At 50.4% G+C, this 27,047-nt stretch overlaps 1 protein-coding gene and 1 pseudogene across 1 annotated transcript in view; both read right to left on the reverse strand.

Annotated features, from left to right (window-relative positions):
• LOC139266957 (netrin-G1-like) overlaps positions 1-15,540 on the reverse strand; it is a 30,704-nt gene extending 15,164 nt beyond the window's left edge. The window contains exons 1-2 of the mRNA XM_070884594.1: positions 15,393-15,540; positions 11,466-12,313 (exon numbers count right to left, since the gene is read on the reverse strand). Of these exons, the coding sequence (XP_070740695.1) occupies positions 11,466-11,708 (243 nt within the window). The 5' untranslated portion in view covers positions 11,709-12,313; positions 15,393-15,540. The remainder of the gene's footprint in view (positions 1-11,465; positions 12,314-15,392) is intronic.
• Positions 15,541-21,833: 6,293 nt separating this feature from the next.
• LOC139267550 (U2 spliceosomal RNA) lies at positions 21,834-22,067 on the reverse strand (annotated as a pseudogene).
• Positions 22,068-27,047: the final 4,980 nt, after the last annotated feature.

Below are 27,047 nucleotides of genomic sequence, written 5' to 3' on the forward strand. Positions count from 1 at the left end.
TAAACCGCTCATGACCATGAACACCTGTATTAAATCTCCCCTTAACCTTCTCTGCTGTAAGGAGAACAATCCCAGCTTCTCCAGTCTCTCCCTGGAACTGAAACCCCCATCCCTGGGACCAGGAACGAGCCCCAGCCTGTTCAGCCTTTCCCCAAAATTAGATCCTCTCAGTTCCCCAATCATTCTTGGGAATCGTTATGAGCAAAATAAAATGGACTGTAAAGAGACCAGGGAGCTGATATTTGGACAGATTTCTGACATGACGACATTTTGGACGTTTTCTTTGTTTAGATTTTCCAAAGTTCATGTTCAGTGAAAGAATCTCCGACCTCCGACCTTCAGAGATGGGAAATGAGTCTCACTGCAGCTGTCTGTTTGGGTTAGAGAGAGAGAGAGAAACGACGAGAGTTTTGTGAGCGGAATGATTGACGGGAACTTGTCTTTTTATCGTCTATTGTTAAAACAATCCCTTATTTGTGCTCAGGCCTTACCCCTGGGCTCTGTGTGTCGGACCCTCGCCCAGCCTGTGGGCCTAATGATGCTTTACCTCAGGCTGGTTTGTGAGGGAGCAGTCGGAGGTGGCAGGGCTCCCTCGGGGTCACTTCAGGTCATTGACCTTCCGCGGTGAAGCAGCGATGGACACAGTGGCAGCTCCACATGTTGTGATCTGGAATGCGCTGCCTGAAAGGGCGATGGCAGCAGATTCAATCGGGAATTGGAGAAATACCTGTAGGGGAAAGATTTACAGGGCTGTGGGGAAAGAGCGGGGAGTGGGGTTAATTGGGTAACACTTTCAAAGAGCCGACACAGGCACGATGGGCCGAATGGACTCCTTCTGTGCTGTATCATTCTATGATGCTGTGATTCTCAGTCGGGACACTGTGTGACTCGAGGGGAACTTGGAGGTGATGGTGTTCCCAGGCATCTGCTGCCCTCATCCTTCTAGATGCTGGAGGTGGCAGGTTTGGGAGGTGCTGCTGAAGAAGCCTTGGCGAGTTGCTGCAGTGCATCCTGTGGATCGGACACACTGCGACTCTACCTGACATCGGCAACACAGAATCAGCCCGACATCCTTTTCCAAATAATCAGACAGCTCACCTGTAACATCCTCATCCCCAGCAAGTGGCTGTTGCAGCAATCAATAAAACTAATGTGTGTGATAAAGATGGAGAGCGCGGCAATATACAGAGATCATAGAAATTAATGAATCTACAACCGTCACAGCATCGACTAAAGGCAGTGACTAAAGCCGCATATTGGATTGGTTATTTTTAATACTCGATGTAGAAGGAATGGGGTAACATTAGTACCACAATCCTAAAGCTGTGTAATGAATAAAGGAACGGTGCAGATGTGACGTGCTCCTGAATTGCCGTGTCCTCGGGACATAATTAACAGCACCGTGCCCCAGCGCTACAACTGACCTCCGACTGCTCCGTCACTGTGTGTCCCAGGCCGTGGTCTTTGTTGGTGAAGGCACCATAAATGTTCAGGCTCAGGTCACCAGCCATGCCCGGCCCATCCAAACCTCACTCACCTTCTGGTTCCCGACTCAGCCTCACCCCTCCTCACACTACCCTTTCACAAGACTTCAGCCTCATCCCTAATCTGAGGTCCTTCTCACCTCATCCCACCGTTCACACATGCACTGTGAGCAGCCACGCAGATTCAAATGCACGTTTACACACATCCACACAGCAGCAACTATTCAACTATGGAAGGCACATGTGGCACACGATGAGCTGCACACTCACTCACACCTTCTTGTGCTTCTTACTGCAGGTGAAACTAGCTCAAACAGGAGAGAGCAGCAGTGCACCGGTGGAGGGGAGCCTGACATAGAAGCCCTCAGTGACATGGAGGAGCGAGTGTCCATCCCCATGGGCACACCAGTTGGTGCGGTAGTGGCCGGAGTAGCAGTGCCCCCTGTGGACCGTAACGGTATGTGAATGCCCTTTGGCATTTCTGTGAGATCCTTGACCCTTGACAGCAAACGCCGTCCACTTCGACTGACGGGGAAGATGATGAGGAAGGTGAGGAAAGTGTGGTGCCTATGAGGGACCCTCATCAGTTGCACCGAGTGGGGACACCACCTTGGTGGAAGAGCCAACATTCCTGGGCTTTGAAGAGCCTGAGGCTCCTGAATCCAGTAGCCTGTAGCAGCGCCCAGAGCGAGGGGAAGCTCGGGGGCCATCTCCCCGGACAGTGAGTCGACCCATCAATCCTGCTCAGAGACAGTCAGACGTGGACCTGGACTTGGAGGCTATGTCCAGAGAGTCCATGCAAATGCACTGCGAGCCAATGGGTGTATTAGAGAAGGTCCCGCAGAGCATGGATACACCTGCCCTGAGGTTGGGGGAGACCGCCTCAAGCATTGTCCCTGCCTCTCAGCAGTTCAATGAACCCATCCTTGCCCATTTACAGAGGGAGATGGACTCAACCAGTGACAGTGGAGTCGCAGAGGGGAGAGCACGTGCCATGGTTGATGTGGCAGCAGCTATCGCATCACAGACCCAAGCCACGCAAGGTCTTTGTGATGTGATACTGTCAATGATTGTGGCAACAACTCTCAGAACGCTGCGTTTGAGACTCAGGCTGTCCTGAGTCACTCGCAGAGTGATGCCATGCAAACACTGACTGCTGCCATCCTCTCTGTTCCCCACAGTCCAACGGGGAGGTAACGGTGCCGAAGCAGGCCAGTAATCTGCGCTCCCACATATTGCTCCAGATGTTGAGGCTCCGCCCTGGGGGAGTGGCAGTGGGCTGTGGGAAATGGAACGTGTTGTCTTTGCACAAGATGACAGCATTCTGGCTCCCACCGCTGCCACTCTGCCTTTGCACCTGCTGCGGTCTACACACCAGCCAACCTAGACTGCTGCCGCCGATGCTGAGGTGGTGCAGTCTGCAGCCGGGCCTTCCAGGCCCAGAGCTGGTCCAATGTATCCTACTCGGCCATCTGTAGTGTCTGTTACACACACAGCAGCCCTCAAGCAGCCTTGCTGCAGGCACTGAGGCAACATTGAGGAGGAGCAGGAGGTGTGGGAGGGGGTTAAGGTAAGGGGTAGCAAATGCCAGAGCTAGTCTCAATAAAAACTTTGGCCACAATGGACTGATGGCCTCATCCTGTAAATATGTTTGTCACGATCTGGTTGCAGTTTTTGAGGCCTGCTATTGTTGTAAGTGTATGTGCCTAATATGGCACATGGGTACTGTTGTGGAATGACAAATGGCAGGGGCCTGTGTACAGATATTGTTGAGGTTGATTGTGTGTTATGGTGTTTCAAGGGGCTGTTGTTAAATGTTTATTGGTTGCTGGTCAGGGGTTGTGTTGTGTTGTTGGAGAACCGATGTATGATGAGCCGCTGACATGTGGCCCTTGTATCGGGAGCAGTGCCACGGTGTCTCCTCCGTGGCTGCTGCACCTCCTCCTCTGGCTGGCCAGTCGGGGCCTCGCCAGGCTCCTGTTCCTCTTTCTCCTCCTCCTGAGTTGGGGCTGCACTCCCCACTGGTAAGGCCTGGGCCCTCATGATGGCCAAGTTGTGCAACATGCAGCACACCACAATGAATAGCGATACCTGTTGAGGGAAGTATTGAAGGCTGCCTCCAGAGTGGTCCAGGCTTCGGAAACGCTGCTTGAGCACCCCTATTGTCTGCTCGATGTTGTTGTGAGTGGCCGTATCTTGGATCTTTGGATCCAGACCGCTCAAAATGGAGGAGAAGCATCCGAGAAGGCGACGAACACATCGAGTCTCTTTGCCGGGAGAATGCGGAAGCCAAGTACAAACAGCAGAAGGTGCGTACGACAACCCAAGCACCCCACCCACCCGTCCCTCTAACCACCATCTACCCCACCTGTGACAGAGACTGTGGATCCCACATTGGTCTCATCAGTCACCTGACAACTCATTTTAATGTGGAAGCAAGTCATCCTCGACTCCGGGGGATTGCCTAAGAAGAAGAGAAGAATTAAACCTCACCATACAGCCCAGGGAGAGAGAGATACAACGGGCTCCTGCTGTGTGTGGCTGCATCAACGCAGGAAGGGAAGATACTTCAATATAAGGATTATGTATTACAGAAACTGCTCCTGCAACACTGGAGCATAAACGGAGCATCTTATGAATCATTGTTCCTTCTACAAATCCACTCATTCCTTGACATTTATTTCAGGCTTTAAGTGTTGCTGTCTCGGATTTACACTGTGTGGTGTGACGAAGAGCCTGTCGTTATCACTAACTAAACCACTCACTATCAGCACGGTTCAGTCCCCTGGTTAATGATGTTAATTAGTGTATTATTGAGCACAGAAGTTAGTAGCTCCATAAAGTGTAATCCCGCAGATTGCTGTCACTTCCCATCACCCAGTAATCAGGCCCTTTGTTGGAGTTAATGTTTGAGCAGACTTGCTCAGTTAACAGCATTTAGTGGGCCAGTACTGAGCTGAAAGATTACGTCAGAATACATATAGGATTACATATAGGATTACATAGAATATACGGCAGGGAAACAGGCCATTCGGCCCAACCAGTCCATGCCGGTGTTTCTGCTCCACTCGAGCCTCCTCCCGTCTTTCCTCATCTAAATCTATCCGCAACCCTCTATTCCCGTCTCCCTCATACGCTTGTCTAGCATCTCTTAATGCATCTACACTATTCGCTTTAACCACTCCCTGTTGGAGCATGTTCCACATTCTCACCACTCTTTGGGTACAGACGTTTCTTCTGAATTCCCTATTGGATTTCTTGGTTTTCTCTGTATCAACTCTATCAAGGTTGGCATGCAGGTACGCAGGTACGGATAAGAAAGCAAATGGCATGTTGGCCTGCATAGCGAGGAGATTTGAGTACAGGGGCAGGGAGGTGTTGCTACAGTTGTACAGGGCCTTGGTGAGGCCACACCTGGAGTATTGTGCACAGTTTTGGTCTCCTAACTTGAGGAAGGACATTCTTGCTATTGAGGGAGTGCAGCGAAGGTTCACCAGACTGATTCCCGGGATGGCGGGGACTGACCTATCAAGAAAGACTGGATCAACTGGGCTTGTATTCACTGGAGTTCAGAAGAATGAGAGGGGACCTCATAGAAACGTTTAAAATTCTGATGGGTTTAGACAGGTTAGATGCAGGAAGAATGTTCCCAATGTTGGGGAAGTCCAGAACCAGGGGTCACAGTCGAAGGATAAGAGGTAAGCCATTTAGGACCGAGATGAGGAGAAACTTCTTCACCCAGAGAGTGGTGAACCTGTGGAATTCTCTACCACAGAAAGTTGTTGAGGCCAATTCACTAAATATATTCAAAAAGGAGTTAGATGAAGTCCTTACTACTAGGGGGATCAAGGGGTATGGCAAGAAAGCAGGAATGGGGTACTGAAGTTGCATGTTCAGCCATGAACTCATTGAATGGCGGTGCAGGCTCGAAGGGCCGAATAGCCTACTCCTGCACCTATTTTCTATGTTTCTATGTTTCTATCAAAACCTTGCATAATTTCAAAGATCTTCATTAGATCACCCCTCAGCATTCTCCTTTCAAGAGAAAAGTGACCCAGCCTGGTCATCCTTTCCTAATATGTATACCCTCTCATTTCTGGTATCATCCATCTCCCCACGGCCCACAGTGGGTCAGGGAGAGGGTCCATCTCCCCACGGCCCACAGTGGGTCAGGGAGAGAGTCTTCTCCCCACGGCCCACAGAGAATCAGGGAGAGGGTCCATCTCCCCACGGCCCACAGTGGGTCAGGGAGAGGGTCCTCTCCCCACGGCCCACATTGGGTCAGGGAGAGGGTCCTTTCCCCACGGCCCACAGTGGATCAGGGAGAGGGTCCATCTCCCCACGGCCCACAGTGGGTCAGGGAGAGAGTCCTCTCCCCACGGCCCACAGTGGGTCAGGGAGAGGGTCCATCTCCCCACGGCCCACAGTGGGTCAGGGAGAGGGTCCTCTCCCCACGGCCCACAGTGGGTCAGGGAGAGGTTCCTCTCCCCACAGCCCACAGTGGGTCAGGGAGAGGTTCCTCTCCCCACAGCCCACAGTGGATCAGGGAGAGGGTCCATCTCCCCACGGCCCACAGTGGGTCAGGGAGAGGGTCCATCTCCCCACGGCCCACAGTGGGTCAGGGAGAGGTTCCTCTCCCCACGGCCCACAGTGGGTCAGGGAGAGGTTCCTCTCCCCACGGCCCACAGTGGGTCAGGGAGAGGTTCCTCTCCCCACAGCCCACAGTGGGTCAGGGAGAGAGTCCTCTCCCCACGGCCCACAGTGGGTCAGGGAGAGGGTCCATCTCCCCACGGCCCACAGTGGGTCAGGGAGAGGGTCCATCTCCCCACGGCCCACAGTGGGTCAGGGAGAGGGTCCATCTCCCCACGGCCCACAGTGGGTCAGGGAGAGGGTCCTCTCCCCACGGCCCACAGTGGGTCAGGGAGAGGGTCCATCTCCCCACGGCCCACAGTGGGTCAGGGAGAGGATCCATCTCCCCACGGCCCACAGTGGGTCAGGGAGAGGGTCCTCTCCCCGCGGCACACAGTGGGTCAGGGAGAGGGTCCTCTCCCCACGGCCCACAGCTCAGGGAGAGGTTCCTCTCCCCACGGCACACAGTGGGTCAGGGAGAGGGTCCTCTCCTCACGGCCCACAGTGGGTCAGGGAGAGGGTCCATCTCCCCACGGCCCACAATGGGTCAGGGAGAGGTTCCTCTCCCCACGGCCCACAGTGGGTCAGGGAGAGGTTCCTCTCCCCACGGCCCACAGTGGGTCAGGGAGAGGTTCCTCTCCGCACGGCCCACAGTGCGTCAGGGAGAGGTTCCTCTCCCCACAGCCCACAGTGGGTCAGGGAGAGGTTCCTCTCCCCACGGCCCACAGTGGGTCAGGGAGAGGGTCCTCTCCCCACGGCCCACAGTGGGTCAGGGAGAGGGTCCATCCCCCCACGGCCCACAGCTCAGGGAGATTGCCGTGAAATCCAACTGGTTCAGTAATGTCCTTTAGGGAAGGAAACCTGCCTCTGTAACCTGCCCGGGCCTATATGTGACTCCAGGCCCACACCAACGTGGTTGACTGTTAATGACCCTCTGAAGTGGCCGAGCGAGACACTCAGTTTGTATCAAACCCGCTTCCAGAGGATCAAGAAGGCGGCCCACCCCCACCTTCTCAGGGCACCAGGGGATGGGCAATAAATGCCGGCCGTATCAGCGATGCCCAAATCACCAGAATTAATTTAATAAAGGAACGGCGGTTTTAAGTCAACATCTTGCCAGGGAGCTCAATAGGATTCTACACTTTGGAATTTAATTATAAAGAACGTGAGCCGGCAGAAATGAATGTTTGTTCAAGTTAATGAAACCCAGAACTCTGCACCTGGTGTTTGTGTCTAAACATTTCAGCAATGAGAAGACCAGAGGGAGGTTTCAGAGAAAGAAACCAGACTGGGGAAAGATTGAGAATCTGCAGCAAATCTTCAACCAGCTGTGGTGTAATCCCACATTATTGACCGGCCTGTGTCGATCGGCCCTTATAGACAGGGTCAGGGGTCAGTCAGTCAGTGCCACAACAACAGTAAATTATTCTTCAAACATTCTCCTGTCTGAGCTGCTAAAGTGAGTGGAACATTGTCAGACAGCAGCGCAGTGAGGGAGCTCTGATCCAGGAATCAAGAGACTGGGAAAGTTTAATGGGCAGCCGGTTTACTGGGGACAGTGGGCAGTGAGTGAGATATTGGGCAGGCGGAGGATTCATGGGGATAAAGTCTATGGCCTCAGGTTTATTCCACTTCCTGTAGGCCTCTCCCAAACCCTCGATTTCCCATCTGAGTAATAAAGGTTTAGTCCCAGACCCAATAGAATGGACTGCGATATTACAAAGAGAATGTTTGGCTCGTTCTGACTGAAATCCCATCTGCTGCTCGCATCTGCTGAAAATAAACTCCCTTAAAACAGGGGAAATATCACAGAATCTCACAGCACGGAAGGCCATTCGGCCCATCGTGCCTGTACCCACTCTTTGAGGAGCTGTTTGAACCTGCTTCAACTAAACTCCCTTAAAACAGGGAAAAATATACTTGATAAATTTGAGAAAAAGGATAAATTTGCAAGGCTATGGGGAAAGAGCAGGGAGTGGGACTAATTGGATCGCTCTCTCAAAGAGCCGGCACAGGCACGATGGGCCAATAGCATCCTGCTGTGCTGTGAGATTGTGTGAACAGCTGGCAGGGGAACGGATACAGATGTTAACAATCCCGAGAGGAAACTCTTTTAGGAGTTTATCTGAAAAACATAAAACATTAAACCGTGCCACCCGACCTGGATGACACACCAGACATTTACAAGGCCCTTTTTTTTCTTTTTTGTGGGTTTTTTTTGTGTTTTTCTTTTTTTTTTTTTTTTGGGCACTAAAATCACATTGATCAGACACAATCTCCAGGCACCAGTTTACAATCAGTTCAAACTCAGCTTACAGAAATTACCCAGAAACTCCACGTTAACATTCACCAGCTGTCACCACTCGCTGGGATTTCCAGAATTGGTGATCGGATTCAGAAATAATTAGCTGTCAGACTTTTACCCGAGCAAGGCACAGACTGTGTTTCTACAGAAGTGGTGACGATTCTCCCTTTAATTCGACTGTTCGAGCTAACCTCATAACACAGTCCCTCACCCCCTCACCCCTGGTCACACTGTGTCACTGTGCCCCGTGTCCCATTTCTTACTCCCCTCACCCCCGGTCACACTGTGTCCCTGTGCCCCATGTCCCATCTCTCTCTCCCCTCACCCCTGGTCACACTGTGTCACTGTGTCCCGTGTCCCATCTCTCTCTCCCCTCACCCCCGGTCACACTGTGTCCCTGTGCCCCATGTCCCATCTCGCCCCTACAATGGTCCACAAGTGGAAGGCAATAATCATCTCCAACAAGCCAGAGTCCAACTACCTCTCCATGACATTCAACGGCGTTACCATTGTCGGATCCCCCACTATCAGCATCCTGGGGATCACCATTGACCAGAAACTTAACTGGACCAGCCACATAAATACTGTGGTACAAGAGCAGGTCAGAGGCGAGTATTCTGCAGCAACTGTCTCACCTCCTGACTCCCCAAAGCCTTTCCACCACCTACAAGGCACAAGTCAGGCGGGTGATGGAATACTCTCCAATTGCCTGGATGAGTGCAGCTCCAACAATACGCAAGAAGCTTCACACCATCCCGGACAAAGCAGCCCATCCACCACCTTAAACATTCACTCCCTCCACCACCGGTGTACCGTGGCTTCAGTGTTTACCATCTACAAGATGCACTGCAGCAACTCACCAAGACTTCTTCGGCAGCACCTCACAAACCCATGGCCTCCATGGGAACACCACCACCTCCACGTTCCCCTCCAAGTTACACCGCATCCTGATTGGGAAATATATTCAATGTTCCTTCATTGTCACTGGGTCAAAATCCTGAACTCCCTTCCTAATAGCACTGTGGGAGTACCTTCACCACACGGACTGCAGCGGTTCAAGAAGATGGCTCATCACCACCTTCGCAAGGGCAATTAGGGATGGGCAATAAATGCCGGCCTTGCCAGCGATGCCCACATCCCAGGAACAAATAAAAAACTGAAGGATGTGCCTGGGACTGAGTCTCCCAGCAGGACCGGCAGTATCTCCCTCTGCCCAGTCTCAAAGCCCATGGAGGGATTGGAAGTGCGGTTCTGTGGATTACTGTTCCAGTCACAGAAGCCCTGCACCACCGTGCCCCGGTACATTCGATCACAACAGTTTATGACCAGGAATTCGTGTCTTTGCACCAAGGTTACAGCCACAGTCTGAATACATTCTCACCCTGGAGTCTTTCCGTCTCACTCACAGTCAACACACAATCAGGGAACACAAGTTCAGGAGTCGGGACACATCGGGAAAGAAGGAGCGAGTACACCTGTCAAAAACTGTTACATATTAAAAAATGCAAACTATGAGATAACGGCCGATAAATTCAGCCGCGTTTTTATCGGTGAAAGAAAAATGATTGCGATTTCAAAAAGTCCTTCATTGTCTGTGAAGCACTTTGGGATGTCCTGAGGTGTGAAACTGAGACAGTAACATCTAGTGTGGTCTCACTGGGTCCAGGCCCTGTTTCACACACAGCTCCCACAGTGGGATATGGGACAGATGGAAGATTTACCTCAAAGACTCGTAATATTTTTACAACAGATTACTAATTGAGCTGGAGAATAATGCCCTCTGATGAACTGCATGTTCTGCAATAAATTATACATTTTCAATTATTGCTGAAACGTACGGCTGATTATTAAACCAGGCGTTTCCCCTCGAACAATGATGTAGGAACCAATTATCCTGAGGAGATGATTCACTCAACAAGAGCATCATTAATATTTAGAAACAGGCTTGAATTTACATCTCAAGGACATATTCCTCACTGGGGATATTGGGCAGGGCTCAGACACAATGGGACATATTCCACACTGGAGATATTGGGCAGGGCTCAGACACAATGGGACATATTCCCCACTGGGGATATTGGGCAGGGGTCAGACACAGGGGTCAGGAGCTCCAGGGAGTGTTTATAAACATTCGAACTCCCTCCTCACATCTATTACCGTGTCTAATTTTACAAACACTGCCACCCCTTATGGTGAGTCACTGGGAAGCAGCGAGTTTTGTGGTTTTCGTGTCCTGACCTTTCCTGTTCAGCCCAGCAGTTTTACATCTCCTCACAGTTCCACGAAATGCAACTTATCAGATTGTTATTCCATCCCCATATCTCCTCCTTCACCAAGCCCGCCTACTTTCACCTCCGTGATATCGTCTGTCTCTGCCACTGGCTCAGAGCTGTCCAGTTAGTCCCACTCTCCTACTCCTTCCCCATAGCCCTGTACATTTCTCCTTTCCCAGTATTTATCCAATTCCCTTTTGAATGTTATTCTTGAATCTCCTTCCACCTCCCTTTCAGGCAGCACATTCCTGATCATAAAAACTCGCTGCATTAAAACATTCTCCTCATCTCCCCCCTTGGCTTTTTTGCCAATTATCTGAAATCTGTGTCCTCTGGTTACTGGCCCTCCTGCCATATGAAACAGTGTCTCCTTATTTACTCTTTCAAAACCCTTCATGATTTTAAACACCTCATCAAATCTCCCCTTAACCTTCTCTGCTCTGAGGAGAACAATCCCAGCTTCTCCAGTCTCTTCACATAACTGAAGTCCCTCATCCCTGGAAACATTCCAGTAAATCTCCTCTGCACCCTCTCCAAGGCCTTGTCATCCTTCCTAAAGTGTGGTGCCCAGAATTGGACACAATACTCCAGCTGGGGCCTAACCAATGATATATAAAGGTTCACCATGACTCCCTTGCTTTTGCACTCGATGCCTCTGTTAATGAAGCAAATGTAGGAGTTTGGATGGAATTCACTTTGATAAAGGCCGTTCAGTGAGCATCCATTCACAGCGCGACACACAACAGAGGCTGTCTCAGAAAGGCTTCTACTCACCAGCGTGCAGTACATCTCGGGGGTCTCTCCACACGTACTGTCGGAGGGATCCAAGCTGACCTTCAGTGACCTGGTGAGCAGGGTGACCTCGGGCTGGCAGGCCATGTAATCCCAACTCATGGCCTGGTCCCAGTGAAGCTGGGCCTTACACAGGTCGTAGTGACCCCAGGACGGGAAGTGCTGCGCGGCGAGAGACAGGGCTGCCCAAAGGGCCTGAAGGGGCAACAAACCGGACAGACGCATTGCTCCGACTGGACCACGCTCAGAGAGGGGCCATCTCGGTCCATCTGTGGATGATTCAGTGAGTCCCCGCTCCGACTGGACGTGCTCACAGAGGGGCGATCTCGGTGCGTGCAAATGTTACAGGTGTTGGGATTGCGGATGTTTTCCCAGTGTTGGTGCCGGTGTTCCAGGTATCGGGATTCCAGCTGTTTTCCCAGTGTTGGTGAAGATCTTTTAGGTGTTGAGCTTTCAGCTATTTTCCCGGTGTTGATGCAGATGTTCCAGGTGTCAGGATTCCAACTGTTTTCCCAGTGTTGTACAAATGTTCCAGGTGTTGGGATCCCAGCTGTTTCCCAGTGTCGGTACAGATGTTCCATGTGTTGGGATTCCAGCTGTTTTCCCAGTGCTGGTACAGATGTTCTGGGTGTTGGGATTACAGCTGTTTTCCCAGTGTTGGTACAGATGTTCCAGGTGTTGGGATCCCAACTGTTTTCCCCCCAGCTGCCCGCTGTATCAGACAGATGCTCTGATAGGCTGATCAGTCAGTATTGGGACCCAATGTGATGATTGTCTCCTGACCAGAGTCTGTTTCCCATCGATCATCTCTTCCTTCTCCCATCAGTTCCCTGTGAGGAGAGAAATAAAATCAATGCATTTTGGAACAGGTGCTGCTCCTGACCTTCGACCCCCACCCTCCAACACCGCCTCCCATTAGCTGCAGCGTTACACAGAAATAATCACCAGTTGGGAATCACTGCAGCAAATAGGAGGTGGCTAACTTTTGTTAATATACCAAATGAGACAAATGAACAATTATCCTATTTTAGTGATGTTGGTTGAGGGATAAATATTGCTCAGGATACTGGGGAGAACTCCCCTGTTCTTCTTTGAAATAAAGCCAGGGGATCTTTGATGTGAAGCTGAGAGGGCAGACGGGGCCTCGATTTACCGCCTTGTTCGACAGTGCAGTGCTCCCTCAAGACTGCCCTCAGAAAGTGCAGCATTCCCTCAGTACTGTCCCTCCGAAAGTGCAACACTCCCTCAGTACTGCCCCTCCAAGGGTTCAGCACTCTCTCAGTACTGCCTCTGTAACATTGCTTCAGTCCTTCAGTACTGCCCCTCCGATACTGCAGCACTCCCTCAGTACTGCCCCTCCAACAGTGGTGCACTCCCTCAGTACTGCCCCTCCGACAGTGCAGCACTCCCTCAGTACTGCCCCTCCGACAGTGCAGCACTCCCTCAGTACAGCCCCTCCGACAGTGCAGCACTCCCTCAGTACTGCCCCTCCAACAGTGGTGCACTCCCTCAGTACTGCCCCTCCAACAGTGGTGCACTCCCTCTGTACTGCCCCTCCGACATTGCAGCGCTCCCTCAGTACTGCCCCTCCAACAGTGCAGCACTCCCTCAGTACTGCCCCTTCGATTGTGCAGCGCTCTCTCAGTACTGCCCCTCCGACAGTGCAGCACTCCCTCAGTACTGCCCCTTCGATAGTGCAGTGCTCTCTCAGTACTGCACTGGGAGTGTCAACCTGGATGCTGGGCTCGAGTCTCTGGAGTGGGATTGAGTCAGCTCCTTCAGCAAAATCTATTCTCCTTCCTCCATTATCGCACCTCAATCTCAGAGCTCTCACTGGAAAAGCAAAATTATTCTACTTCTTAGTGCAATCAAGCAGACGCAGCATGGATTCATGAAGGGGAAATCATGTTTAACTAATTTACCAGAATTCTTTGAGGATATAAAGAGCATGGTGGATAGAGGTGTACCGATGGATGTGGTGTATTTAGATTTTCAAAAGGCATTCGATAAGGTGCCACACAAAAGATTACTGCAGAAGATAAAGGTACGCGGAGTCAGAGGAAATGTATTAGCATGGATAGAGAATTGGCTGGCTAACAGAAAGCAGAGAGTCGGGATAAATGGGTCCTTTTCGGGTTGGAAATCGGTGGTTAGTGGTGTGCCACAGGGATCGGTGTTGGGACCACAACTGTTTAAAATATACATAGATGACCTGGAAGAGGGGACAGAGTGTAGTGTAACAAAATTTGCAGATGGCACTAAGATTAGTGGGAAAGTGGGCTGTGTAGAGGACACAGAGAGGTTGCAAAGAGATTTAGATAGGTTAAGCAAATGGGCTAAGGTTTGGCAGATGGAATACAATGTCGGAAAGTGTGAGGTCATCCACCTTGGGAAAAAAAACAGTATAAGGGAATATTATTTGAATGGGGAGAAATGACAATATGCTGCGGTGCAGAGGGACCTGGGGGTCCTTGTGCATGAATCCCAAAAAGTTAGTTTGCAGGTGCAGCTGGTAATCAGGAAAGCAAATGGAATGTTGGCCTTCATTGCGAGAAGGATGGAGTACAAAAGCAGGGAGGTCCTTCTGCAACTGTATAGGGTATTGGTGAGGCCGCACCTAGAGTACTGCGTGCAGTTTTGGTCACCTTACTTAAGGAAGGATATACTAGCTTTGGAGGGGGTACAGAGACAATTCACTAGGCTGATTCCGGAGATGAGGTTACCTTCTGATGATAGATTGAGTAGACTGGGTCTTTACTTGTTGGAGTTCAGAAGGATGAGGGGTGATCTTATAGAAACATTTAAAATAATGAAAGGGATAGACAAGATAGAGGCAGAGAGGTTGTTTCCACTGGTCGGGGAGACTAGAACTAGGGGGCACAGCCTCAAAATACGGGGGAGCCAATTTAAAACCGAGTTGAGAAGGAACATCTTCTCCCAGAGGGTTGTGAATCTAAGGAATTCTCTGCCCAAGGAAGCAGTTGAGGCTAGCTCATTGAATGTATTCAAGTCACAGATAGATAGATTTTTAACCAATAAGGGAATTAAGGGTTACGGGGAGCAGGCGGGTAAGTGGAGCTGAGTCCACGGCCAGATCAGCCATGATCTTGTTGAATGGCGGAGCAGGCTCGAGGGGCTAGATGGCCTACTCCTGTTCCTAATTCTTATGTTATGTTCTTACACTTTAAAAAGTTGCCCCTTTAAACACTGACAGATTCTGTGTTTGGTGACCCTCCCACGGCCTGTTTTATGACACAAGGTGTTACTCTGGGCTGTGACTGATATACAGACTAGTAACGGGGATATTTATAATCTTTTTTCTACAATGAATTCAATGAGCTTTTACAAACTGCTCCACCGCGAGCAGGAATAGTCTCTGAATGTCTCACTTCCTCCCCCGTAATGCTGTTCCACTTCAGCTCAAGCATCACAATCCACAGTCACCTTCTGGGCCTGACGTCACTCCTCCTGCTCAAACCCCAACACACGCTCACCATCTCCAGTCACACCCCCAACACACACTCACCATCTCCAGTCACAACCCCAACACACACTCACCGTCTCCAGTCACGCTGATTTACGCTCCTGTGAAGCGCCTTGAAATATTTTACTGGGTTGAGGCGCTATATAAATGCAAGTTGTTATACAATGCGTTCCTTCATTGTACAGATTGCTGCAGCGCTCCGATACAATGCACAGCTCTCCTGTACAATGCCTGCAATCCTCAGCTACAATACACTCTTATCCAATGGAAGATTGCTGCTCGAGAATGCACACAGAATCGTCCTCTCCAATTCTCCAGCCCTCCGATACAATCCACACAGGAACCAGTCTGATCCCCGCGCCAAGCCGCCAATCGCTGTTGGAAACAGCAAGGCGATCCCGGGAGATCCCGGGACAGAGTCTGACTCACTCTGGGGGAGATCAGCGAGCTTCGGGCGCGGCGAGGTCCCGGAGCCAGCTCCGCATTGCTCAGCAACAAGTCCAGGAGCCTCCTCAATGGACCAGAGGAGTTTAGCACAGAATCCGCACTCAAGGGGAGGGAAAGAGAGAGAAGGGGAGAGGGAGAGGGAGGGGGAAACAGAGGGAGGTAGAGAGAGGGAGAGGGGGGGAAAGAGGGAGGGAGAGGGAGGGGGGAAAGAGGGAGGGAGAGGGAGGGGGGAAAGAGGGAGGGAGAGGGAGGGGGGAAAGAGGGAGAGGGAGGGGGGAAAGAGGGAGGGGGAAAGAGGGAGGGAGAGGGAGAGAGAGTTCGGGAGAGGGATGGAAAGAGAGGGAGGGAGATGGCGAGAGAGGGAGGGAGAGAGAGGGAGGGAGAGAGAGGGAGGGAGGGAGAGGGAGCGAGAGAGGGAGGGAAAGAGAGAGGAGAGATTGAGGGAGAGGGAGAGATTGAGAGAGAGAGAGAGAGGGAAAGAGAGAGAGAGGAGAGATTGAGCGAGAGGGAGGGAGAGGGAGCGAGAGAGGGAGGGAAAGAGAGAGGAGAGATTGAGGGAGAGGGAGAGATTGAGGGAGAGAGAAAGGGAGAGAGGGAGAGAGAGGGAGGGAAAGAGAGACGAGAGAGATTGATGGAGAGGAAGCGAGAGATTGAGGGAGAGGGGAGAGGGAGAGAGAGAGAAAGGGAGAGGGGAGGGAAAGAGGATGAGGGAGAAAGAGAGTGAGAAAGGGAGAGAGAGTAGAGAGATTGAGGGAGAGGGATATTGAAGGAGCGAGAGATGGAGAAAGAGCGGGAGTGGGGAGAGGGATGGGAACAAAAGAGAAAGACACAGAAGTGAGGAAAGGGAGTGAGAAATCGAAAGAGAAAATTTGACTGAGAGAGAGAGAAACAGAGAAAGAGAAAAGGGGAAAGAAAACGAGAGAGAGAGAGAAATCGCGATCCCGAGACTCACAGAGAGAGAAAACTGAAATCTCAATCCAGGGGCTCAGACTGGGAACGTCGCCCCAGCTCAGCATTCCGCGCGGTCCTAAAGCCCGCCAAGTTCCACTGTCCAATTACTTGGCTGCCCCAATCAAAACGAATCGGATATTCAGCTCGGTTGTGAGCTGGGAAAAGTGTTCTGCTGTTATTTAAATATAAAAATCCACATGAAATGCGGTAATGAGAGATTTAATAATATGGGGGAGGGGAGCTGACAGGGAGCTGTCCCTGTCCAGCCCATTCCCCATCCCATAATATCTCTCTGCCCCTGTCCAGCCCATTCCCCATCTCATAATATACCTGTCCAGCCCATTCCCCATCCCATAATATCCCTGTCCAGCCCATTCCCCATCCCATAATATCCCCCTGCCCCTGTTCGGCCCATTCCCCATCCCATAATATCCCTCTGTCCCTGTCCAGCCCATTCCCCATCCCATAATATCCCTCTGTCCCTGTCCAGCCCATTCCCCATCCCATAATATATCTCTGCCCCTGTCCAACCCATTCCCCATCCCATAATATCCCCCTGCCTCTGTCCGGCCCAATCCCCATCCCATAATATCCCTCTGTCCCTGTCCAGCCCATTCCCAATCCCATAATATCCCTCTGTCCCTGTCCAGCCCATTCCCCATCCCATAATATCCCACTGTCCCTGTCCAGTCCACTCCCCATCCCATAATATACCTCTGCCCCTGTCCAGCCCACTCCCCATCCTATAATATCCATCTGTCCCTGTCCAGCCCATTCCCCATCCCATAATATACCTCTGCCCCTGTTCAGCCCATTCCCCATCCCATATCTCTCTGCCCCTGTCCAGCCATTCCCCATCCCATAATGTCCCTGTGCCGGGCCCTTGGACCTTCTGAACCATTACCCACCCCTCCTGATCTGGGACCATCCGCAGATTTCCCGCTCCGAAGCCTCAGTGACCAACACGCCCAGTGCCCGGATCGCAGAGACTCGCCGAATAAACTTCTGTCCTTCAGGCATCTCAATTGTTGCAGCGGCAACTCCTCAGCCCGTCAATCCGGATCAGAGCGTCGCCACACACCCAGATCGAGCTGCTTCGGATCGCTGGCTGGACCATCGACTCGATCAGACCCTCGGCCGTGCGGTTAGATACGGTGAAAGGAATTCTCTCCCAAACTCTGCTCCACACTGTTCCCCCAAGGAACAATGTACAACAATCAATGTGTCCGTTTGATAAACCCCAGGACAACACAAGCAATAGCTCGCGATTTATTGGTATTTAGAGAGACTTCGGTAAACTGATCCTTAGATTAGATTCAAAAGATATTTGAGGACAAAGAAATCGATCCAAATATAAACAGAGCTTCAAAATTCCATACTCTGCTATCACTGAAATAAAACTGGGATCAATGCAACGCCTCGATTTTACAATTCTCATCCTTCCAGGGCCACGCCCCTCCCAATCTCTGTAACCCTCTCCAGCCCTACACCCCTCCCTATCTCTGTAACCACTCCCATCATACACCCCTCCCTATCTCTGTAACCCCATCCAGCCCTACACCCCTCCCTATCTCTGTAACCACTCCCATCATACACCCCTCCCTATCTCTGTAACCCCATCCAGCCCTACACCCCTCCCTTTCTCTGTAACCTCCTCCATGTTACCTGTGAAAAAAATTCCGGGTCGCGCGACCTTTTCAAAATACCGTGCATGTGCAGCCGTGCACCTTCCAGGGGAATGTGGGACTGTGCTGGGATACTGGGCTGTGTCCCACAGGGGAATGGGGGACTGTGCTGAGATACTGGGCTGTGACCCACAGAGGAATGGTGAACTTGCTGGGATACTGGGCTGTGACCCACAGAGCAATGGGGGACTGTGCTGGGATACTGGGCTGTGACCCACAGGGGAATGGGAGGCTGTGCTGGGATACTGGGCTGCGTCCCACAGAGAAATGGGGGACTGTGCTAGGATACTGGGCTGTGTCACACAGAGGAATGGAAGGCTGTGCTGAGATACTGGGCTGTGTCCCACAGGGGAATGGGGGACTGTGCTGGGATACTGGGCTGTGTCCTATAGGGGGATGGGAGTCTGTGCTGGGATACTGGGCTGAATCCCACAGGGAAATGGGGGACTGTGCTGGGATACTGGGCTGTGTCCCACAGGGGAATGGGGAATATGCTGGGATACTGGGCTGTGTCCCACAGGGGACTAGGAGACTGTGCTGGGATACTGGGCTGTGACCCACAGGGGACTAGGAGACTGTGCTGGGATACTGGGCTGTGTCCCACAGGGGAATGGGGGACTGTGCTGGGATACTGGGCTGTGTCCCACAGAGGAATGGGAGACTGTGCTGGGATACTGGGCTGTGTCCCACAGGAGAATGCAGTGTGAGAGGATTAAACACTTACAGTGACAGTTCCATTCTGCAGTCAGTGATCGAGAGTAACCAGGTTACCATCAATCTGCAGTCAGTGATCGAGAGTAACCAGGTTACCATCAATCTGCGGAGCTCCAGTCACAAGCCAAGCTCTCAAGCAATGAATATTTGCTGATAAAGGAATGAATTATTTATGGTCTGGGACTGAATAAAGTCACATTGCATTTTTATCACATGAGAATCTGGAGTTTTTTTCATTCATTTTATGTTCCTGAAGGTTGAAGGATGTTGGTGCTGGGACAGAAACATATCCCCATTTCATTACCCAGTGTCGGCATCAAACATTCCCAGGGCAGGTACAGCACGGGTTAGATACAGAGTAAAGTTCCCTCCACACTGTCCCATTAAACACTCCCAGGGCAGGTACAGCACGGGTTAGATACAGAGTAAAGTTCCCTCTACACTGTCCCATTAAACACTCACAGGGCAGGTACAGCACGGGTTAGATACAGAATAAAGCTCATTCTACACTGTCCCATCAAACACTCCCAGGGAAAGTACAGTACGAATAGATACAGAGTAAAACTCTCTCTACACTGTCCCATCAAATACTCCCAGGGAAAGTACAGTACAGATAGATACAGAGTAAAACTTCCTCTACACTGTCCCATCAAACACTCCCAGGGCAGGTACAGCACGGGTTACATGGAGAGTATGGTGAAACAGGCTCGAGGGGCTGAGTGGCCTCCTCCTGTTGCTATGTAACTAGGGATGGGCAGTAATGCCAGCCTGGCCAGCGACATCCACATCCTGAGAATGAATTAACGATGATTGTCTGTTGATTTCCCACTACACACACCGTGATTTCCCTGAATCACTCCGTGTGATATTAGTCCCAATTCCCCAACTCCCAGCTCTGCTCATTTCACATGATTTACAGCACTACACTAAGAACATAAGAACAAAAGAAATAGGAGCAGGAATAGACCATTTGGCCCCTCGATCCTGCTCCGCCATTTAATAAGATCATGACTGAATTGATCATGGACTCAGCTCACTTCCCTGCCCGCTCCCCATAACCCTTTATTCCCTTATCGTCAAAAATCTGTCTATCTCCACCTTAAATATATTCAATGATTCAGCCTCTACTGCTCTCTGGGGCAGAGAATTCCACAGATTTACAACCCTCTGAGAGAAGAAATTTCTCCTCATCTCAGTTTTAAATGGGCGGCCCCTTATTCTGAAAATATGTCTCCTAGTTTTAGTTTCCCTATGAGTGGAAACATCCTCACTGCATCCACCTTGTCGAGCCCCCTCATTATCTTATATGTTTCGCTAAGATCACCTCTCATTCTTCTGAACTCCAATGAGCATAGTCCTGACCTACTCAACCTATCTTCATAAATGAACCCCCTCATCTCTGGAATCAACCTAGTGAACCTTCTCTGAACTGCCTCCAATGCAAGTATATCCTTCCTTAAATACGGAGACCAAAACTATACGCAGTACTCCAGGTGTGACCTCACCAATACCCTGTATAGTTGTAGCAGGATATCTCTGCTTTTATACTCCATCCCCCTTGCAATAAAGGCCAATGTGTAAAGGGCGAGATAAATGAGCAAAGCTCGATGGAATTCGATCCTCGATGGACAGCCCGATCTATCAAAATAAAAAGTAGGAGAATTGAGAAACGTGACGGGAAACATCAGCTGAGGCCGAGACTCGGGGGCAGAGCGTAATCTGAAATCTGCCGTCATTTATTGTCTGTCCCCAGGGAACAAAGGCAGTCGTTTCACTCTGAACGAGAACCAGGTCTGAAACCCCCCAGCTCTGGGCCGCAGACAGTAAAGAAAGAAAGGACTTGCATTTCTATAGCGCCTTTCACCACCTCAGGACGTCCAAAAGCGCCTCACAGACAATGAAGTATTTTTGAAGTGTAGTCACTGTTGTAATCTAGGAAACGTGGCAGCCAATCTGCACACAGTAAGATCTTCATCAAGAATGCAGTGAGATCTTATACATTTAACTGAAAAGACAGATGGGACCTCGGTTTAACATCTTATCTCAATGACGGCACCTCTCAGTATTCTCTCAAAACTGCCTCTCCAACAGTGCAGCGTTCCCTCAGTACTGCCCCTCCAACAGTACAATGCTCCCTAAGTACTGCCCCTCCAACAGTGCAGCTCTCCTTCAGTACTGCTCCTCTGACAGTGCAGCTCTCCCTCGGTACTGCCCCTCTGACAGTGCAGTGCTCCCGCAGTACTGCCCTGCTGAATCGAGCACTCCCTTAGTACTGCCCCTCCGACAGTGCAGCGCTCCCTTAATACTGCCCTTATGAATCCAGCACTCCCTCAGTACTGACCGTCCTATAGTGCAGCTGGGAGTATTGCACTGGGAGTGTCAGCATTAATTATGGGATCTGGAGTGGGACTTTAACCCACGACCTTCTGACTCAGAGGCGAGGGTGCTGCCCACTGAGCCATGGCTGATATCTAATTAGTGCCAAACTCACTATTTCCACCACCGGCGCACCATGGTTGCAGAGTGTACCATCTACAAACGCACTGCAGCAACTCGCCAAGGCTTTTTCCCTTCAAACACTCCCTCCCTCACAGCCCTGTGAGAGAACCTTCACCACACGGACTGCAGTGGTTTAAGAAGGTTCACCACCACCTTCTCAAGAGCGACTTGGGATGGGCAATAAATGCCGGCCTTGCCAGCGACGCCCACATGCAGAGAATGAATGAAATGGTTCTCCCTCCTGCCTGCCCTCTGTCTCTGTCCTGCTGTGGGTATCAGGAACAAACCATCGATTTTCTCCACAATTGCAGAGAATGTCAATGAATGAAATGACTGCCCTGATCTCAGCATCCCAGCAACATCAGTCACTGCTCCTACAGCACAGTTTACATTGAATTAAAAGGTTGGTGTTTAATTGTAAAAATTTTTTTTAAATGTTTTATTCATTGCCAATCTTTCCAATTCTTTGTCAGATCAACTTGTCAGATCATAAACGCCAAAGGTCACCTTACGCCCAAACAAAGATCACTCTGCGCCAATGATTTTGCTCTTAGCCAAAAGGCCTAGAGCCAAGGCTGCACCGTTCCTGGATGTACTGCAATACCAGGTTCGTGCATGGAGTTGAATGGGACGTCCCCCACCCATCTCCATGGAGGTGGACAGGGCAAGCCCCCCACCCACCTCCTATTTCCAAAAAGCATAGGAGAACCACCTTCCTGATCCAGGGAGAACCACTTTCTGGTCATGGTTACTCCCCTGTCAGGTCAGTTACGCATGATCTTAGCCAAAAGGCCGAGAAGGGGGCAGGTTGCTAGCGCTGTTGGGGAGGGTTTCAACTAATTAGGCTGGGGATGGGCAACAGGATGTATCATTAGTCATGGAGGCCGGGTCATTGAATATATTAAAGGTGGAGAGAGACAGATTTTGAACGACAAGGGAGTGAAGGGTTATGGGGAGTGGGCAGGGAAGTGGAGCTAATTCCAAGATCAGATCAGCCATGATCTTATTAAATGGCGGAGCAGGCAAGAGGGGCCAGTGGCCTACTCCTGCTCCTATTTCTTATATTAGAAAGGAGAAACAAGGTGCACGAAGGATTGGGGAGACAGATAGCACTAGAGTAAGAAATAGTACGATATTCGGTAGGGTCAGACTAAGAAAGAACACAAGAAGGTGTAAGAGCGGTTTACAGTGCATGTGTGTGAATGCATGAAGTGTGGTAAATGAGGTTGGTGAGCTGAAAGCACAAATAGACAGATGGGAATATGATGTTGTGGCGATAACAGAGATCTGGCTCAATAAAGGGCTGGATTGGGTATTAAATATTCCTGGAAATAAGGTGTTCAGGAAAGAAAGGGAAGGAAAGAAAGGAGGTGGGGTGGCAGTATTGATTAAGGAGATTATTACAGTGCTGGAAGAGAGGATGTCTTGAAGGGGTCAAGGACAGAATCTATTTGGTTAGAGTTGAGAAACAATCGAGGTGCCATTAAACTACTAGGTGTATTCTATAAGTCACCAACTAGTGGGAAGGATATAGAGCAGCAAATCTGCAGGGAAATTACAGAGAGGTGCAAGAACTATAGAGTACTGATAGTAGGGGACTTCAACTATCCTAATATAGGTGGGATAGTAATAGTGTAAAGGGCAGAGAGGGCGAAGAATTTCTGAAGTGTGTTCAGGAGAACTTTCTTGAACAGTACGTTTCTGGCCCAATGAGGAAGGAGACATTGCTGGATCTGGTTCTGGGAATGAGGTGGGTCAAGTAGAGCAAGTGGCAGTAGGGGAGGATATAGGGAACAGTGATCATAGTATCATAAGGTTTAGATAGGGAGCAATCTAGAGTAAAAATACTTAATTGGAAGAAAGCCAATTTCAGTGGGTTGAGATTGTTATGTCCAGAATAGAGTAATGTGATTGAGTACTGTCGACGTGAGTAAGTGTGACCAAAGTCTCTTTATTCTAACTTCAGAGTGTTGGAACAGCATGGGAGGCCTGCTTATATACAGTGCTCCCAAGGGATGCTGGGATCCCTTGGAACTCCAACAGACATGCCCTCTGGTGGCGGTAGAATGCTGGTTACACAGGGTTGCATATATAACATCACTCCCTCCCAAAGTCAATAGTACACTTATTTACAGGGTGAGACGATCTGGGGCTTTTCGCTCTCTTGTTAATCACCTCGGTACAAATGCAGGTGCAGGTGAGTTGGTTGGTTCTTCACTGGGCTGCTGCGCAGCTGGTCTTGCTGGGCTGCAGAGGGTGATGAGTTCAGCTTCATGATCAACCGTGATGTCGGTTGCCACTTGTGTGTGCGTCGGAGGGTCGAAATTGGTGGTGTCCTCTTCAGGATGCTCATGGCTTTCTGTGAATCGCAGTTTGGTTTAGTCCAAGTGCTTTCTGCAAGTTAGTCCATTTGCGACTTTGACCTGAAACACCCTACTCCCTTCTTTGGCCACGAGAGTGCCAGCAAGCGATTTTGGACCATGTCCATAGTTGAGTACAAATACAGGGTCATTGACTTCAATATGGCATGACAAACTTGCGCGATCATGGTACATGCTTCGTTGATGCCGCCTGCCCTCGACATGATCATGGAGATCAGGGTGGACTAGAGAGAGCCTTGTGTTCAGTGCCCTTTTCATGAGCAGTTCGGCATGGGGAACCCCGGTGAGAGAGTGGCGTCTGGTAGCTGAGCAGGACTTGGGACAGGCGGGTCTGCAGGAAGCCTTCCGACACGTGTTTCAAGCTTTGCTTGATGGTTTGGACTGCCCGTTCTGGCTGGTGATTGGATGCGGGCTTGAACGGGGCAGATGTGACAAGCTTGATCCCATTGCAGGTCATGAATTCCTTGAATTCAGCGCTGGTGAAGCACGGCCCATTGTCGCTGACAAGGACATCAGGCAGGCCGTGTGTGGAAAACATGGCTCGTAGGTTTTCGATGGTGGCAGTGGACGTGCTTTCAGATATTATTACACACTCAATCCACTTTGAATAAGCATCCACAACAACCAGGAACATTTTGCCTAGAAACGGGCCAGCGAAGTCAACGTGGATCCTAGACCACGGTTTGGAGGGCCGTGATCACAAACTTAGCGGTGCCTCCCTGGGTGCATTGCTCAGTTGAGAGCAAGTGTTGCATTGGCGCACGCAATACTCCAAATCTGAGTCAATGCCAGGCCACCACACATGGGATCTGGCTATTGTTTTCATCATTACTATGCCAGGGTGGGTACTGTGTAGGTCGCGTATAAATGTTTCCCTGCCTTTCTTGGGCTAAACCACGCGATTACCCCACAAAAGACAGTCCGCCTGTATGGACATTTCGTCTTTACTCCGCTGGAACGGCTTGATCTCTTCATGCATCTCCACTGGGACGCCGGACCAGCTCCCATGGACAAGGGACAGGAAAGGATCCTGACTGGTCCAGCTCCTGATCTGGTGGGCCGTAACGGGTGACTATTCATTTTCAAATGCATCGATCACCAAGAGCAAGTCTGCAGGCTGTGCCATTTCCACACCGGTGATGGGCAATGGTAGCCGACTGAGGGCGTCAGCGCAGTTCTCTGTGCCTGACCTGTGACGAATTATATAGCTACATGCAGACAGCTTGAGTGCCCATCTTTGGATGTTAGCACAGGCATTGGTATTGATACCTTTGCTCTCTGAGAATAGCTATATGAGTGGCTTATGGTCAGTTTTTAACTCAAATTTAAACCCAGATACTGATGCATTTTTTTTACCCCGTAAACGCATGCTGGAGCTTCTTTTTCAATCATGCTACAGGCCGTTTCGACCTTGGACAAGCTCCTGGATGCATTAGCGACCGATTGCAATGTTCCCAATTCGTTTGCTTGTAACACACACCCGACCCTGTACGAAGACACATCTCAAGCTAGCATTAACATTTACAAGGATCATGCAGGACAAGCAATTTGTTTGAACATAACAGATTTCGGGCTTTCTCAAAGGCTGTCTCTTGTGATTTCCCCCATACCCAGCCATGTCCCTTGCGTAGCAACATGTGTCGAGGTTCGAGCAAGATGCTTAACCTGGTTAGGAAATTACCAAAATAATTGAGGAGTCCCAGGAACGACTGCAACTCCGTCACATTCTGTGGTCTCGGCGTGTTCTTGATGGCCTCCATCTTGGCGTCAGTGGGTATGATGCCATCTACCGCAATTCTTCTCCCTAAGAACTCGACCTCTGTCACCAGGAAAACATACTTCGAGCGTTTAAACCTGAGTCCCACACGATCTAGCCGAATTAGAACCTCTTCCAGGTTCTGCAAGTGCTCGATGGTGTCCCGACCTGTGACCAATATGCTGTCCTGAAAAACCACGGTGCGCGGAACCGACTTTAGCAGATTCTCCATGTTCCTTTGAAAAATAGCCGCTGCCAATCGAATTCCAAACAGGCATCTATTGTAGATGAACAGACTTTTGTGCGTGTTGATGCAGGTGAGGCCTTTCGAAGATTCCTCCAGTTTCTGCGTCATGTAGGCCGAGGTCAGGACCAACTTGGTGAACACCTTTCCTCCTGTCAGCGTCGCAAATAGGTCATCTGCCTTGGGTAGTGGGTACTGGTCCTGCGGCGAAAAACAGTTAATCGTTTATTTATAGTCGCCGCAAATTCTGACCGTGCCATCGCCCTTGAGAACCGGAACAATCGGACTGACCCACTCGTTGAACTCCACCGGCGTGATGATGCTCTCTCGTTGCAGCCTGCCTAGCTCGATCTCCACTTTCTCTCACATCACAGATGGCACTGTCCGTGCCTTGTGGTGGATGGGTCATGTACCGGGAATCAAGTGGATCTGCACCTTCGCCCCGAGAAACTTCCGATGCCTGGCTCAAACAACGACGAAAACTTGCTCAGAATCTGGGCACATGAGGCGTTGTAGATGGACGAAAGCGCTCGGATGTCATTCCAATTCCCACAGATTTTTCCCAGCCAGCTTCTGCCGAATAGTGTGGGGCCAGCTCCCAGTACTATCCAGAGTGGTAGTTCGTGCACTGCTACATCATAGGAGACTTTTACTGCTGCACTGCCAATAACAGGGATCAGCTCTTTAGTGTAAGTTCTCAGCTTGGTGTGAATGGGACTCAGCTTGGGCCTGAGTGCCTTGTTGCACCACAGCCTGTCGAAGGCCTTTTTGCTCATGATGGACTGACGAGCACCCATGTCCATTTCCACGGATACTGGAATTCCATTTTGTTCAACTTTTAACATGATCGGTGGACATTTCGTGGTGAAGGTATGTACCCCATACACTTCTGCCTCCTCGGTTTGAGTCTCTAGTTCAGTTTGATCCGCCATGGATCTGTCTTCCTCTGCAACGTGGTGGCTTGCAGAGTTTGCAGCTCGTCTGCACATTCGCTGAAGGTGTCCCATTGTTCCACAGCCTTTGCACGCATCGTGTTTGAAGTGGCATTGATGGGTTCGATGATCACCTCCACAGGTGTTAACTGCCTCGCATTAACGCTTGATAGTGGTGTCTGAGTCATCTGAGGTCATGCAGCTGCAGGCGTGTACATTCTGCCATATGCATTCCTGCCTGAAAACGACGTTACTTCGTGTACAGTACTTGCCGAAACATCTTCATGCTGCGAAATTTGTTTGGTGTTCTGTCTGGAGGACATAAATGCCTGGGCTATTGTTATGGCTTTGCTCAGGTTCGGTGTTTGAACAGTCAATAGTTTGCGAAGGATAACCTGATGGCCAATGCCAAGCACAAAAAAGTCTCTTAGCATTTGCTCCAAGAATCCATCAAATTTGCAATGTCCCGCA

This window comes from Pristiophorus japonicus, chromosome 7 (assembly GCF_044704955.1).
Source record: "Pristiophorus japonicus isolate sPriJap1 chromosome 7, sPriJap1.hap1, whole genome shotgun sequence".
NCBI lineage: Eukaryota > Metazoa > Chordata > Chondrichthyes > Pristiophoridae > Pristiophorus > Pristiophorus japonicus.